The sequence below is a fragment of the Myotis yumanensis genome, unplaced genomic scaffold, assembly GCF_028538775.1.
Source record: "Myotis yumanensis isolate MYYU_CA2020_CCGP unplaced genomic scaffold, mMyoYum1.0.hap1 SCAF_3, whole genome shotgun sequence".
NCBI lineage: Eukaryota > Metazoa > Chordata > Mammalia > Chiroptera > Vespertilionidae > Myotis > Myotis yumanensis.
In genome coordinates, this window is record NW_027223754.1 from 150,624,682 (window position 1) to 150,639,977 (window position 15,296).

At 40.8% G+C, this 15,296-nt stretch overlaps 1 protein-coding gene across 8 annotated transcripts in view; it reads left to right on the forward strand.

The window, feature by feature from the left end:
- GRIP1 (glutamate receptor interacting protein 1) overlaps positions 1-15,296 on the forward strand; it is a 663,902-nt gene that overhangs the window by 595,749 nt on the left and 52,857 nt on the right. For all 8 annotated transcript variants that reach the window (XM_070409780.1, XM_070409777.1, XM_070409778.1 and 5 more), the window contains one exon: positions 14,472-14,541. In XM_070409780.1, the coding sequence (XP_070265881.1) occupies positions 14,472-14,541 (70 nt within the window). The remainder of the gene's footprint in view (positions 1-14,471; positions 14,542-15,296) is intronic.

The following is a 15,296-nucleotide window of genomic DNA, read 5'->3' on the forward strand; positions in this document are numbered from 1 at the left end:
TCCCACCTCCAACACTTACAAGCTGTGTCAATGGGGCAAGTTACTGAAATACTCTTCAATCTTATGTTTCTTCATCTGTAAGATGGAAATGATATCTACAAAATATAGAGTTATATTAAAATAACACATTTATATACCTAGTGTGGTCCCTGGCAAGTAATAAGTGCTCAATAAATGTGTCTCTTACCACCCTCCATTAATAACTAGATGAGCATATAAATCCATATAGGTTCTCTACATTTCAATATATTATGGATTTAGTTTTCACAGTCATCTATTTAACTAACAAAAATTACATTTATTTACTTTTAAAACCATTTTCCCTTCTGGTCACTGTGCATCTAAAATCTATTTTTTTAAATATATTTTATTGATTTTTAACTTGCATAAAGAGAAACATTGATGAGAGAGAAACACCGATCAGCTGCCTCCTGCACACCCCAAACTGGGGATGTGCCCGCAACCAAGGTACATGCCCTTGACCGGAATCAAACCTGGGACCTTTCAGTCTGCAGGCTGATGCTCTATCCACTGAGCCAAACCGGTTAGGGCTAAAATCTATTTTGCAAGACTAAAACAGTGTTTACTTTAGTAACTTCTTGAACTCCTCCATGATACAAGGTGTCTGAGTAACCAAATCACAAAGAAAAAAATAAAACATAGCCCAGACAGCATGGCTCAGTGGTTGAGCATTGACCTATGAACCAAGAAGTCAGGGTTTGATTTCCGCTCAAGGCACATGCCTGGGTTGTGGGCTCCATCCCCTTCCTCTCTGAAATCAATATATATATATATATATAAATGTATTTCATTCCCTCCTCTGATCAGGCTCTAGATTTATAACTGCTTTGGTAAAATAACTTTGAAAATTTCAGCCCCAATGGAGTTTTATAGAATGGAAATTGAGGTTTTACTGCTTTTAATATCCATAAACTATATCCATAAATGTCCCCTCCCCCCCCAGGAAATGAAGCAAATGATTAATGCATAAAGACCAAAGGAGACAGAGGCAATGTCTGTGACCGAGGGGTGGTCCCTTCAAGAAAGAGTGATGAGGCTCCATGAAAGTGCCTCATTACACTCTGCTGCATAGCATTTATGTCAGTGGTTCTGGCAAAAATAAAGAGATCTCAATTGGGCAGTATGAAATGGGGGCTGTCCAGTTCAACATTGACCATATAAATTTAGCACTGCAAATGAAATGTTATTTATAACTAATAAATTGCACACACCAGTATAATACAATATGCATAAGAGAGAATCTGTACCCGCCCACCCCCTCCACCACCACCACCACCAAACCTCACTGTGGCTTACTGGAGAAAAGTAGGGTTGAGGTGTCTGATGCGCCTCTATATAGTAAATAGAAAGGTGAAATGGAATTTTGGCAACTCCAGACCTATTCTAGGTCCTTAAAGTCATATATGCCTTTAATTGAGTCACTTAACCTCTCAGTTTGCTCAATTTGAAGCAAAGATGGTATACTATTATTCTGCCAACAGCTGTGATTAGTGAAGTTAAAAGAGAGCTCATCAGAACTTACTATTCTAAAAATATGGTCCTTGCTGGGTGGCTCAGTTAGAGTGTCATCCCAGTACACCAGGGTTGCAGGTTAGATCCCTGGTCAGGGCACATGCAAGAATCAACCAATGAATGCATAAATAAGTGGAACAACAAATCTATTTCTCTCTCTCTTTTTCTCTCTCTCAAATCAATCAATCAATCAATAAAAATATTTGGAGCTCAAGATAGCTTCTGTAACTCCATGCTCTCATTTATTCTATTTATTCCATTCTGTTTATTTATTTCATCAGAATTGGCTGTGGAAGTGGTACCTCCTGGAGTTGTGCAGTGCATAGCTTGCTGGCTGTGCACAGAGGCCCTGCCTTCCACTCTGTTCTTTCGTCCTTTTGTCTTCATTGAATGAACACATTGTGAGTGGCCACCATGCCCAGGCCCAGTGCTGAGTTTTGGAGAATACACTCCCTGCCTTAGAGATGCTACTGCTAGTGCATATACTGAAGACACCTCCTCAGAAGTTTCTATTGCTACACATTTTGCCACACAGTTAATTTACCCTCGAATTTTTATTAGGGAAAAGGTCTTTTTTGTGTTTCTATACAACAGATTTATTCTTAAAATTGATATACAAAAAATGTGATTTAATTATAAAGGAGAGTATTCACTTAAAAACAAATCCTGTGATATATTCCCTTTTTTAAGTCAATATTTATATGTTCAATTTGTTTAAGGTGTAATCATGTACACACAACTATAAAATATTTTATTCACATAAAGAACCATTTAAAATCACACTATATGATGATGCTACATATGCACTAAGTATGACTTCTAAAATTGATTTTAATACCAATAATGGAAACTACCCCAAGCCACCCCCGACAAGAATGGCCTGACTTTTAGCTGGCCCTAAGCTAACATTATTCATGGAAGCTAAAGTGTGATGTTCCCTGGATGGAGAAATGAGACATAAGCTTGTCAAACATGCTCGTCAGCCCTTCTAGAGTTACAGCTCCATTTATACAACTAATCATCACCATCCTGAGTTTGTGTCTCCTTGTGGAAAATGCTCATATTTTGTCCATTGAGAAAGCAGAATTTGCTAAAAGAAAAGAAAAGCCAGAATCCATTTTCATTATTATGAAATAGTGAACTCCTGAAGCCTAGCACAGCTCCTGGCACATACCAGGTGCTCATTGGATGTTTACCTGTTGAGTGAATGAATAAGGAGTCTATGATAAACAGTCTTCTGCCAGCCACTGTGCTCTCTGGGAAATGAGCCTCTGAAGAAGGTGATGAATATAGATGTCTGTGCAGAGGCTGTGGTGTGGACTGAAGAAGCACTGGCTTGGAAAATGATTAAGAGCAAGGACTCAGAGCCCAACTGCCCCACTCCTTGACTGTCTAATCTCTCTGTACCAGTTTCCTTGTCTATATGAGTCTGGCTAATGGTTTATCAATTGCTGGGGTCCAACCCCAGCGGGTCCAGGGGTCCCCAAAGGTGTGGACGGAGTCGGTGAAGAAGGAAGGACACGGAGGCAGCATTCAGGTGATCATCATAGTTGGGTTCCTCAGCCAGGTTCTGTTGCCAGCTTCTAGTCAGGTTCTCTTGCCAGGTTCTATCCAGGATCTCCAGCCATGTTCTGTCGCCAGGTTCTAGCCAGGTTCTCCAGCCGTGTTCTGTCTAGGTTCTCCAGCCAAGTTCTGTAGCCAGGTTCTGTCCAGGATCTTTTGCCATGTTCTCTCTCTAGGTTCTGTCTCTAGGTTCTGTCTCTAGGTTCTGTCTAGGATCTCCAGTCAAGTCCTGTCTCTAGGTTCTGTGTCTAGGTTCTTCAGCCAGGTTCTCTCGCTAGGTTCTGTTCCTAGGTTCTGTCTTCTGTTGTCTTGTTACATTTGTATTTATACCAGTTGATTTTAATCCTGTCAATTTCTATTGCAAAGGTTAGGGTATTTCTTATCTCCATTCCAGGGAGTAAAGATTATGTAGCTTAAGCTGATTGTTTGTAGTTAAAGTGATTAACTACCCGCCTGGCACTTAGTTAAGGGGTTTTATCCCCTCCCTAACTTCAGGGAAAAATCCCTACCTGGGGAAACAACCTTTCTCGGAGAGGTGACCTTGGTTAAAACACATAGCGCTAAGAACAGTATGCTATATACACCAGGTCCCTTGAAACATATGCCGTGCAGATGTTTCTTTCCTGCAGCGACTGTGTCAAGCAGCAAGGATGGACCGGCTTCTGGCAATCAATTTTGTTTATCCTTTCAAAGAACCAGCTCTTGGTTTCATTGATTTTTTTGTATTTTTTTTTTTTTTTTTAGTCTCTATGTTATTTATTTCTGCTCTGATCTTCATTATTTCCTTCCTTCTACTTACTCTGGGCTTTTCTTGTTGTTCTCTTTCTAGTTCTTTAAGTTGTAGGGATATATAGTTTATTGCTGATGTTTCTTATTTTTTGAGGTATACTTGTAGTGCTATGAACTTCCCTCTCAGGCCTGCTTTTGCTGTGTCCCAGAGATTTGGGGTTTTGTGTGTTCATTTTCATTTGTTTCCAGGAAGTTTTTTATTTCTTTCTTGATTTCGTTGTAACCCATTCATTGTTTAATAACATGTTATTTAGCCTCCGTGTGTTTGAATGTTTGTGGGTGTTTTTACTGTAATTGATTTCTAATTTCATGCCACTGTGATCTGAGAAGATGCTTGATATGATTTCAATCTTCTTGAATTTGTAGAGACTTGTTTTGTGTCCTAACATGTGGTGTATCTTTGTGAATGATCCATGTGCACTTGAGAACAATGTATATTCTGCTGCATTGGGGTGAAATGTTCTATAAATGTCAATTAAATCCATGTGATCCAGTGTGTCCTTTAGAGTCTCTGTTTTCTTGTTAAGTTTTTGTCTGGAAGATCTGTCCAGTGAAGTTAGAGGGGTGTTAATGTCCCCTACTATGACTGTATTGTTGTTGATCTCTCCATTAAAGTCCTCTAGAAGTTTTTTTTATATAGTTAGGTGTTCCTATATTGGGTGCATATATGTTTACCAGGGTTATATCCTCTTGTTGGATCAATCCCTTTAGTATTATGTAGTGACCTTTGTTGTCTCTTGTGATGGCCTTCATTTTAAAGTCTATTTTGTCAGATATGAGTATTGCTACTCCAGCTTTTTTTTCTTTTCAATTTCCATAGAAAAAATTTTTCCATCCCTTCACTCTCATCCTGTGTGTGTCTTTTGTTTTGAGGTGGGTCTCTTGTAGACAGCATATAGTTGGGTCATGTTTTTGTATCCATTCTGCTACCCTACATCTTTTGATTGGAGCATTTAGTGCATTTGCATTTAGGGTGATTATTGAGAGGTACTTATTTATTGCCATTATATTTCTGTATGGCTAGGTTTCTCCTCTGTTTCTTCCTCTCATTACAGCAATTCCTTTAGCATGTCTTATAATGCTGGCTTGGTGGTGATGTACTCCTTTAGCATTTTTTTGTCTGGGAAGCTCTTCATTTGACTGTCTATTTTGCATGATAGCCTTGCTGGATATAGTAATCTTGGTCTCATATCCTTGTTTTCCATAACCTTGAGTACTTCATGCCATTCCCTTCTGGTCTATAGAGTTTCTGATGAGAAATCAGGTGTTACCCTTATGAGAACACCTTTGGTAGGTAAAAGTTTTCTTTTCTCTTGCTGCCTTTAAGATTCTCTCTTTGTCTTTTATTTTGTCATTTTAATTATGATATATCTGGGCATGGGCCTGTTTGGGTTCTTCTTGTTTGGGGTTCTCTGTGCCTCCTGTACTTGTGTGACTTTTTCCTTTACCAGGTTAGGGAAATTTTCTGCCATTATTTCTTCAAACACCTTCTCTTTGCCTCTCTTCCTTTCTGCCTCTTCTGTCACACCTGCTATTCTAATATTGTTTACATTTCACATTGTCCCACAGCTCCCTTAAGCTGTCCTCCTCTATTTTAATTGTTTTTTTCTTTTTGGTTTTCTGATTGAGTGATATTTTCAACTCTGTCCTCTAATTCACTGATTCAAGCCTCAGCTTCCCCTAATCTGCTGTGTATTCCTTCCAATGTGTTCTTTATTAGTGTTATATCATTCTTTATCTCAGACTGTTCTTTTTCATAGTTACTATATCTTTTTTCATGCCCTTGAGCATCTTTACCATTATTAATCTGAACTCTGTTTCAGATATATTTCTTATCTCTACTTCATTTATCTCTTCTTCTGGAGAATTCTGTAGTTCTTTCATTTGGGGGTTGTTTCTTTGTCTCCTCATTTTGGCTTTCTGTTTGGGTTTGTGACTATGCATTAGGTAGATCCTCTATACCTCTCAATCTCTATCTAGTGCAGGACAGTGTTAAAGGCTGTTTCTGACTAATTAGATAAGGCAGGCAAAGACTCAAAGCCTCCAGAGACCACCTCTGTCTACAGACTGATAGGATTCTGACTTGAATTGACCCGCAGGCAATCGTCCTTTGGTGTGATGAGAGTTTTTTCAACAGGGTGGGGCAGTTGCTACTGCCTGGAGGCTAATTGTTATTTTTAATCTCTTAAGTGGCCTTAGGGCAAAGTATTTCCCAATAGGGTGTGTCTACTCTCTTCCGCCCAGGCTAGGCAGATGTCTATGTGGGAAAGATGTGCTCCACTGCATGAGGGAATGACTCAGCCCCAAAAAATGAATGTGTCTGCCTTCTGAGCTCTATCCCCACAGTCCCCAGTCCTGGCTTCTGCTTTCACAGCCCCAGTCCACTTCACCCTACCTCTGCCAGAACACAAGATGGGTGGCTCCACAGGGAATTTTGTGTGCTGGTCCTTTAAGAGGGTGCCTGAATTTTCAGCTATTACTTCCTGGCAGACAGCACCCTGCTTTTCACAGCCAGATGTTATGTGGCTCAGTTTTGGTGCTCTCTGCTGGGGATCCCAGCTTTGGGATTAGATCCCAGAGTTCTCAGTGGTACCCCTCATAGCTGAGATATCTCTCCGGGACTTCAGTTGCCATCTGTGGGCGCCTGGCCAGCCCTTTCACGCCTCCGCCCCTCCTACCAGTCTCTATGCAGTCTCCATCTTTGATCCTTGGGTGTCAGGGTTCTCTCCTGTGAGTTTTCTGTTGATTATTCAGGAAGTTTTTCTGTACTTTAGTTGTAATACCGGTTTGTTCCTGGGAGCATGTCCATGCAGCATCCACTTACTCTGCCTCCATTTTTAATCTCCCTCAATTCATTTCAGTTTCCTTGTCTATAAAACAGTGCACTTTTTACCTTCTTTGTAACATAGTTGAGAAGATTAAAAGAATTACTATATGTAAAATGCCTAAAACACCCTATATAACTATATATATATATATATATATATATATATTTATTTACATTTGTATATAACTATAATCCTAACAAATGTTATTCATTATGATGATCATTATTTATTTTACCCATAGAGCCCTCTGAAATATTTAAATCAAAGCTCTGCCCCCACCAATTTTAGTGCCAATCGCAATTATGCTAAAGGAGTAAATCAAGAGACCCTTTCTCAAACATACACAGAGTGCTATTAGTGAAACCAAGGAACTGCAAGGGTTCATTGATGGTTCTCACCATCTTTATACAAACTCCTCTTTTGTCTTCTTCACCTTGTGAAACTTCTGAGTGGTAAGAAACAGGCCTCCATCTCTGAACGATACCATCAGAGCCTTTCACATTTGTCTTAAGGCTCACTCTTCATACCTAATTGACTGAGAAATGAGTCCCTCTGAATTTGGATGTGGTAAGCGGTTTTAGACTAATTTTCTGAAGTTCTTGGTGAGACATTCATAGCACATTAGCATCAGGCATTACTTTCACTGATGTTATGGCTATACCATGGAATAATTTATCATAACAAATGAAGTGAACGACCTGGCAGAAGGATAGTTTGTGACTGGAAGAAGCATCTTCAAGTTCTGACACCTCACCCAATCAGAAGCCAGAGAGTGCAGCCCACCTGCCTCTCAAGTCAGAGGATCCTGGTTGTCATGTGCAGTTGTCAGTAAAGTCCCTTTGATATTGACGTTGTCTTCCTTGGTTTTATTATACAAATTTGTATCTGATTTGTTCTGAGCATGCTTCTAAGCAATTTATGTATCTTCCCATTTAATCCTCAAAGTGGCCCTGTGACGTCTATGCCCATTTACAAGTGGAAGGTAAGGCTCAGCTGGATAACTTCTCAAAGACCCAGAGCTATAAAGGCTAAATAGGGAGCCACACCCAACTGTCTGACTTAACATTGGCTTTGCCGTCACATTACCACTCATCCCTGTCTCTATCTCATTGATGAACCTTCCCAGATCCCATATTAGAAAAGCAAAAGACAGCATTTTGGGAGTGCAGTTAATTTGTTGACTTTCCTTTTCAATTGTGACCAGATTGTTTGCAAGAATAAAGTCTCACTTTTAAAAAAATAAAATCATTAAGCAGTTCATGACATGCACAACAAATCCATCATTTTCCTTTAAAGTCTTAAGCATATTTAGAAGAGAATAGTTGAAGTTTTTTGCCAAGCTTGCAATAAAATCTCTACTCACTTCAAAATCAAATAACTTGTTTCACTTGTCAAGTAATATATATATAGTTGTAATTAAAATAAAACTGAATGATCATGTATGTGTTACTCTAATGACATTGGACACTTATCAGGCCCATTGAGCAAAGTACTTGAACTAGCAGAGTAAATTCTATGAATGGCTACATGTTATAGAATGTTACTGGAATACTTTATTGATTCACATTTAATTCACTTCAAAATTCAGAAGATTTCACCTGTCTTTTACTACAAAGTTTTTTTAAACAAATGATAAATTCTGTCATTTTCTAACTCTTCCAACAACTATTTGAGAGGAAAAGAATCCGTATTCACTTTAAGAATAGCTTCTGATAACAAAGAATGACTAGTAACTTTAAAACTTCAGGGGTCAAAGATGATAGCTTGAACACATAGATTTAGCTTCTACCCCATTTTAAAATGACAGTATAGATTTTTCAAAAAGCCAAAAACCATGAAGAAAAGAGGAAATGGAAAATAGACAACAGCAACAAAATTTGCAAGCAGCAAAGAACATGGAGAAAGATGAATTTAAAGAAGCAGAAGAGAAAGCTGGCAGGGAACCTGATTTATATCCTAAACTCCCAAGAGACCCAGGAAATGGTGAAATCAGGAACTTCTGGAAGTGAGAGTGATGGTAGAGCTATGACAGGAGTATCGGTTGGAAGTCTATTAGGGGGAGGAAATGGAGGACATCTTTAATAGTGTCAATAAAGAAAAGAATGAATTAGTCCCTTAGATGCCTTCTCCAACTCAGCACAGCCAGGTACCCCTTTCCTCCCTGGCAGAAGCCTAGTTTTATTTATTTATTTTTTATTTTTTATTTTTAAATATATTTTATTGATTTTTTACAGAGAGGAAGGGAGAGAGATAGAGAGTTAGAAACATTGATGAGAGAGAAACATCGACCAGCTGCCTCCTGCACATCTCCCACTGGGGATTGTGCCCGCAACCCAGGTACATGCCCCTGACCGGAATCGAACCTGGGACCCTTGAGTCCGCAGGCTGACGCTCTATCCACTGAGCCAAACCGGTTTCGGCAGAAGCCTAGTTTTAGTCTCTGGGAACCGAGGGTCTCTGGATTGGGGGGCACAGCTGAGTGTGGCATGGCTACTCTGAAAACAGAGTAGGTGGAAGTTTACATACTGAATGTTGGGACTGCTAGTCTCCCCCCACCTCTTTGAACCCTAAGTTCAAAGAAACCGGGTAGCCAGGTTTAATACCCTCCAAACAAGAGAAAGAATCAGAGCCATCTGACCCAAAGAAACAGCCTAGCCTGAACTATACAGTGAAGACCAAAGTGACAAGCCCACTCAGATGCCCCAAATGTTCAGCTGTTTCGGGTCACACTCTAGTGTAAACAGAGAACTAAGAAGAAAAAAAAAAACCCAGACAGTTGAGGAGAGAACCTAATATGCAAGACTGTCACCAAAAACAAGGAAGAGAAACAGAGAAAGAGCACATGTAGAAAGAAGAAAACTTAAGAAAAAAAAACTATCATTAACATCATTAGCAACATAAGATATTATATCCATAGGAGGGAGGAAATGATTACCGGTACTATTGCAAAATAACATACAGAGGGGAACAAAGAGCTTTAGAAACATAGTAATATGGCAGAAATGAAAATAAAAAGTCAAAAAATTATTGGAAAATAAGTTTGTGGAAAATTTCCAGAAATTGGAACAAAAGTAAATGAGGGATCTAAATAGAGAGGAATTATACAGGATGAGTTCAAATAACAACCATTACAGAAAGAAAGAGGAAAGGAAAGCATCAAATCATTGTATAAAATTGCCTAGCATTGATGGATATAGCTTTCCAAATTGATGGGTCCATGAGTCATGAGTGAAAATAGACTCACACCACTCAAAGTGTCTCACTCTCAGAAGCCCTCAAGGAGTGAGGCCAGTTAATGAGTGAGATCCTTCCAATGAGAACAGTGACAGACTCATGGCTGCCAGAGGGGAGGGTGGTTGGGAGACAGGGTGAAAGGTGAAGGGATTGAGCAGTACAGATTGGTAGTGGCAAAATAGTCACGGGGATTCAAGTACAGCATAGTCAATAATCCTATCTAATAATAGACAAATAGGGTAATTAACCATACCTCCGCTATGCTTCCCATTGGCTAATCAGGGCGATATGAAAATTAACTGCCAACCAAGATGGCGGCCGGTAGCCACGCAGCTGAAGCGAACATGAGGCCTGCTTGCTCCAGTGATGGAGGAAGCCAAGGTTCCCCGCCTGCCGTGGCCCAGCTCTGAGCTCCTGAAGCAACAGCTCCAAAAGCAACAATGTTTCAATTATAGAAGCTAAACAAACCCCAGATACCTGCTGTCAGCCAGCTGCAGCCTCAGAGTTGTAGCGAGCAGGACAGCAACAATGTTTCAATTATAGAAGCTAAATAAACCCCAGATACCTGCTTTCAGCCAGCCGCAGCCTCAGAGCTGGAGCCAGCTCTCAGCTCCAGTGACAGCTATAGAAGGTAAATAAATCCCAGAATAAAAAGAAAAAGAAAAAAAAGAGAGGCTGGGAGCTTCAGTCACCCGCCAGCCTGAAAACGGCCCTCAGCCCCTCACCCAGACTGGCCAGGCACCCCAGTGGGGACCCCCACCCTGAGGGGGTGTGACCAGCTGCAAACAGCCATCAGCCCCTCACCCAGGCTGGCCAAGCACCCCTGTGGGACCCCCACCCTGATCCAGGACACCCTTCAGGGCAAACCAGCCGGCCCCCACCCATGCACCAGGCCTCTATCCTATATAGTAAAAGGATAATATGCAAACTGACCCTAACAGCAAAAAGACTGGGAATGACTGGTCACTATGACACACACTGACCACCAGGGGGCAGACGCTCAATGCAGGAGCCGCCCTCTGGTGGTCAGTGTCCTCTCACAGCGGGGAGCTCTGCTCAGCCACAAGCCAGGCTGATGGCTGCCAGTATAGCAGTGGTGGTGGGAGCCTCTTCTGCCTCCTCAGCAGCGCTAAGGATGTCCGACTGCAGCTTAGGTCTGCTCCCCGCTGGCAAGTGGACATCCCCGGAGGGCTGCCGGGCTGCCAGAGGGATGTCTGATTGCCATCTTAGGCCCAATCCCCCGGGGAGCAGGCCTAAGCCAGCAAGTGGTCATTCCCTGAGGGGTCCCAGAATGCGAGAGGGCACAGGCTGGGCTGAGGGACGCGCCCCCCCCCCCCCCCCCGAGTGCACAAATTTTTGTGTACCGGGCCTCTAGTATTGTAATAACTATGTACAGTGCCAGATGGGTACTGGAAATATCGAGGAGAATACTTTGTAAAGTATATGACTGTCTAACCACTCTGCTAAACACCTAAAATAATACAAGATACTATTGAATGTAAACTGTATTTAAAAGAAATAAAAAAAAAAATTTAAAGAGAACAAAGGGAGAAGGAAGGCTCTACCTAAAGGGGAGGGGGGTGGGAAAGCGAGTCCAATGCAGCTGGGAAATCCTACCAACAAGAAACACTATGTGGGGCATTTCACGTGCTCTGGTCCAATCACTCTACATGTGAGAACAACCTACAACAGAAACTGTATGAGACAAGCACTGTTACTATCTTCATCACCATTGTACAGACTAGGAGACTAAGGTGCCTAAACACTACGTGCTCAAGCTCACATGGCTAATAAGTGGTAGAGCCAGGACTTTAAACCCAAGCACTCTGACTGCCAAGTCCCAGTAACCACTATTACCTCTAATTTTTTTTAAAAAGAAGCTATACATTTATATGAAATCTACAATTTTGATATGCTGGGAACTAAATTTTTTCAAAGCACTACAATCCTTGCAAAGCATGCTTGGTGTATGACTTCTTCTCAAGTAGTGGGTAGTTAAAATATGATGCCAGGGTGTTCACACCGTGACAGAGTCCCCAGAACATGCATTGCCACGTTTAACGTGCTTGGTGGGCCTGGCAGTGACACTGTCAGGAGCCCATAGAGATTTGGCCCCACTTCTGGGTTCAACTTTATCCCTCCGATGGTCATCCACCCCGAAGACCCTTTCAAACCTCAGGCATGGCCTTGGTTAAAGGAGAAAGAGAAGGATCTAATAAATGTGGGAATGGCCACCATACTTGTCTGTAGACCATGAGAAGTTTCCGACCTCTCTGGAAATCTGCATGGGTTTGTCCAAGAGGTGACAGTGCTTGTTTCCTCTGTTGCAAAGATGATACAGATGGGTTTGATGGTACATCTATTATTGTTTTGTTTCAGATCATTTCAGTGGAACATGGATTTTTTTTTTTAAAAAAAAACAAAAACAAAAGAAATATTGAGTGTTCTATCATGGTTACTTCTGCTTGGCAAAATATTGTGTAAATTCATTGGCAGATGCTTGGAAAGTTGTTTTTGCTGGTAATAACAAAGTTTTTATTTCTGTGTCCCATGCCCAGAACAATTTGCTGTTCTGAAATATGGCACAAGTAAAAATGCTAGATGTGTATATTTCTCTGGAGGAATTATTTCACATCATTGCGTGGAGATAGAATTATGAATTAATTGTAGTGAATAGAATGTTTTGCATTCTTTGCTAGAAGCCAAAAATAATGATTGAATGAAGTCCCATTAACATTTCCTATGTACTAATTTAGACGGTGGGTATGGTATTGGTATATGTGTTTGCTTTTTCTCTCAATGTTGTGTTGAGATATTAAGCCATCTGTTCTTGTGCATAAACATTTTTCTGGGATTCAGATGGGAGTACGGGCTATGATATGGTTCTATGATTATTATGGGGTGATCAGACTGTTTATAAGAAAATCTTACTTTAGGGGCCTTTTAATGATCACTACAAGCTTAGGTTGGCAAAACATCTCCTCTTGGAAGCAAATCGTTTTTTTACAAATGTTGGTCTGGTTAATTTTAAGTATCAGCCTAAATTAAATGATACTTCTAAATTCTTAAATTAAGATGATAATTTTGAATTTATTAGGACTAGAGTTCATTTTCAAGATTAATTCTACATAGACTCATTACTAGTTTCTTTTCATTCTCATAAAATGGAAATATTCCTAAGAAAATTTATAAAGCTCAAAATTGATTACTGTGCCAGATAATAATTTTATCTGTAAACTCAATAAAGGTTATATGTACATGACTATATTATGAATATGCATAAAAATATAATTAAATAGCACCAAATATTTACTACTGTCAATAAAATAAAATAGTCACATTCCAAAATATTTTAGAGCATTCCAGGTATGAATTTGTAAACAAAATTTAAAGATTTATAGTATATCTAGCAAAAGATTTCCATCTGGGAAAATAAAGAACTTTAAATCAGTGATTCTCACCCACATTCCCAACCAGGACACTTGAGTAGTACAGTACATTTCCATGACAATGGTATCTCTCCCTTGAAAGGCTTTAAGGACTGGAAAAGGGAACACACATGAGTACCACTAACAGGAGCCCCCAGTGACTTTTAAAAATATATATTTTTATTGATTTTAGAGAGGAAAGGAGAGGGAGAGAGAGATAGAAACATCAGTGATGAGAATCATTGACCTCCTGCACGCCCCCTACTGGGGATTGAGCCTGCAATCTGCCCAGTGGAGAATCCACCCTTCTTCCCTCTCATGAGAATCACAGATAAAAATAGATTTAGATCTAATGGGCAGCTCTCCGATTGTTTTCTGCAATTACAAATTTAAAATGACTATGCTTTAGTTTTTAAGTTTATAAGTACTACTAGTGGCCTGTTGCACGAAGATTCATGCACTAGGCCTTCCTTCCCCTGGCTGCCAGCACCGGATTTCCTCCAGCACCTGGGACCCAGGCCTTTGGTCCAACCGCAGCAGCGAGGCTTGGCTTCTCCACTCCGGCTGCTCCCAGCCCCTCCTTTTTTTTTATTTCCAGCTCCTCGAATGGAGCCCAGGATGGGCTGGAAGCCTGGGTTGCCCCTGGTGACCCAGGCCCCCAGCCACTCCTTGAGCGGAGCCCAGGGCTGGCGGGAAGCTTGGCTTCCTCCGTCACCGGGAGCAACCCAAGCCTCCTGCTCGCTCCAGCTCTGTGGCTGCCGCCATCTTCAGTCATCTTCAGTATTCACTCCACACCTGTGTATGCAAATTAACCGCCATCTTTGTTGGGTTAATTTGCATAGTCGCTCTGATTGGCTGGTGGGTGTAGCGGAGTGGTGGAGTGATGGTTAATTTGCATGTTTCTCTTTTATTAGTGTAGGTAATATAAACATGTTTGCATCAAGAAGATGTAGTGTGCGCATTTCTAATTCATTGGTTGATCATCTTTGCTTTACATACAAACTATACTTGCATTAACAGTTGTTATAAAATAGGAAATGTATAGTAGGTGAATCGTGGATATAAAGATGTGACTATTCTATCTTCATTGTTACAGCTCCATCCAGTAGAAAACCGGGAGACCCCCTTGTCATTTCAGATATCAAAAAAGGCAGTGTGGCACACAGGTAAGGGAAACGTCTTCTCTGTTTATTCCAAGGCATTTCTTCATAAAGCAGAAATGACCCCTGCCACACCCTAGGCAGACCTTGCTAATGGATCGTGGTAGCTTCAATATATCCCAGGCAGCCGCCATGAATCAGTCATATTTGGTATTTCCAATGTCAGTGCTGTTGTAGAAATTCCTCGGCATGCTGATTTATTTCTGCACCCAGTACAGAAAGCACAGGCCTGAAAATGTATTGTAAGGCCTTTTATGAGTCCAACAGAGGCTCTCCTTCACTGATCGTATTCCATCTTTCATTTTCTAACTGGAAATCTGAAAGCAGCCTTACGTGCACCAGACACCCCACGTGGAGACAGTAGCTTGTGCAAGAGCTTTGCTAGATGCCAGGATGTCCTTCCTGGCCCAGCCAGGTCCTTCAGCCTTAATGTTTTATCTCCTATTTGGTCCATATCTATCCACATCAGGAAGTCTCAAACTTTTGGTTTCACGGATCAAAAATATTTTTTAAATGATTGGGGAACACTACTATAAGACTGTTTTTTGTGTGTTTTTTTTTTTTTACTTTCCAGTTAAGGACTTTTTTAAAAATCCCACCTATTATCATAGCCATTTCATTAAAGAAATATTTAACCCTCAAAAAATAGTAAGTCCCTAGCTGGTTTGGCTCAGTGGATAGAGAGCATCAGCCTGTGGACTGAAGGGTCCTGAGTTCGATTCTGGTCAAGGGCACATGCCTGGGTTGTGTGCTCCATCCCC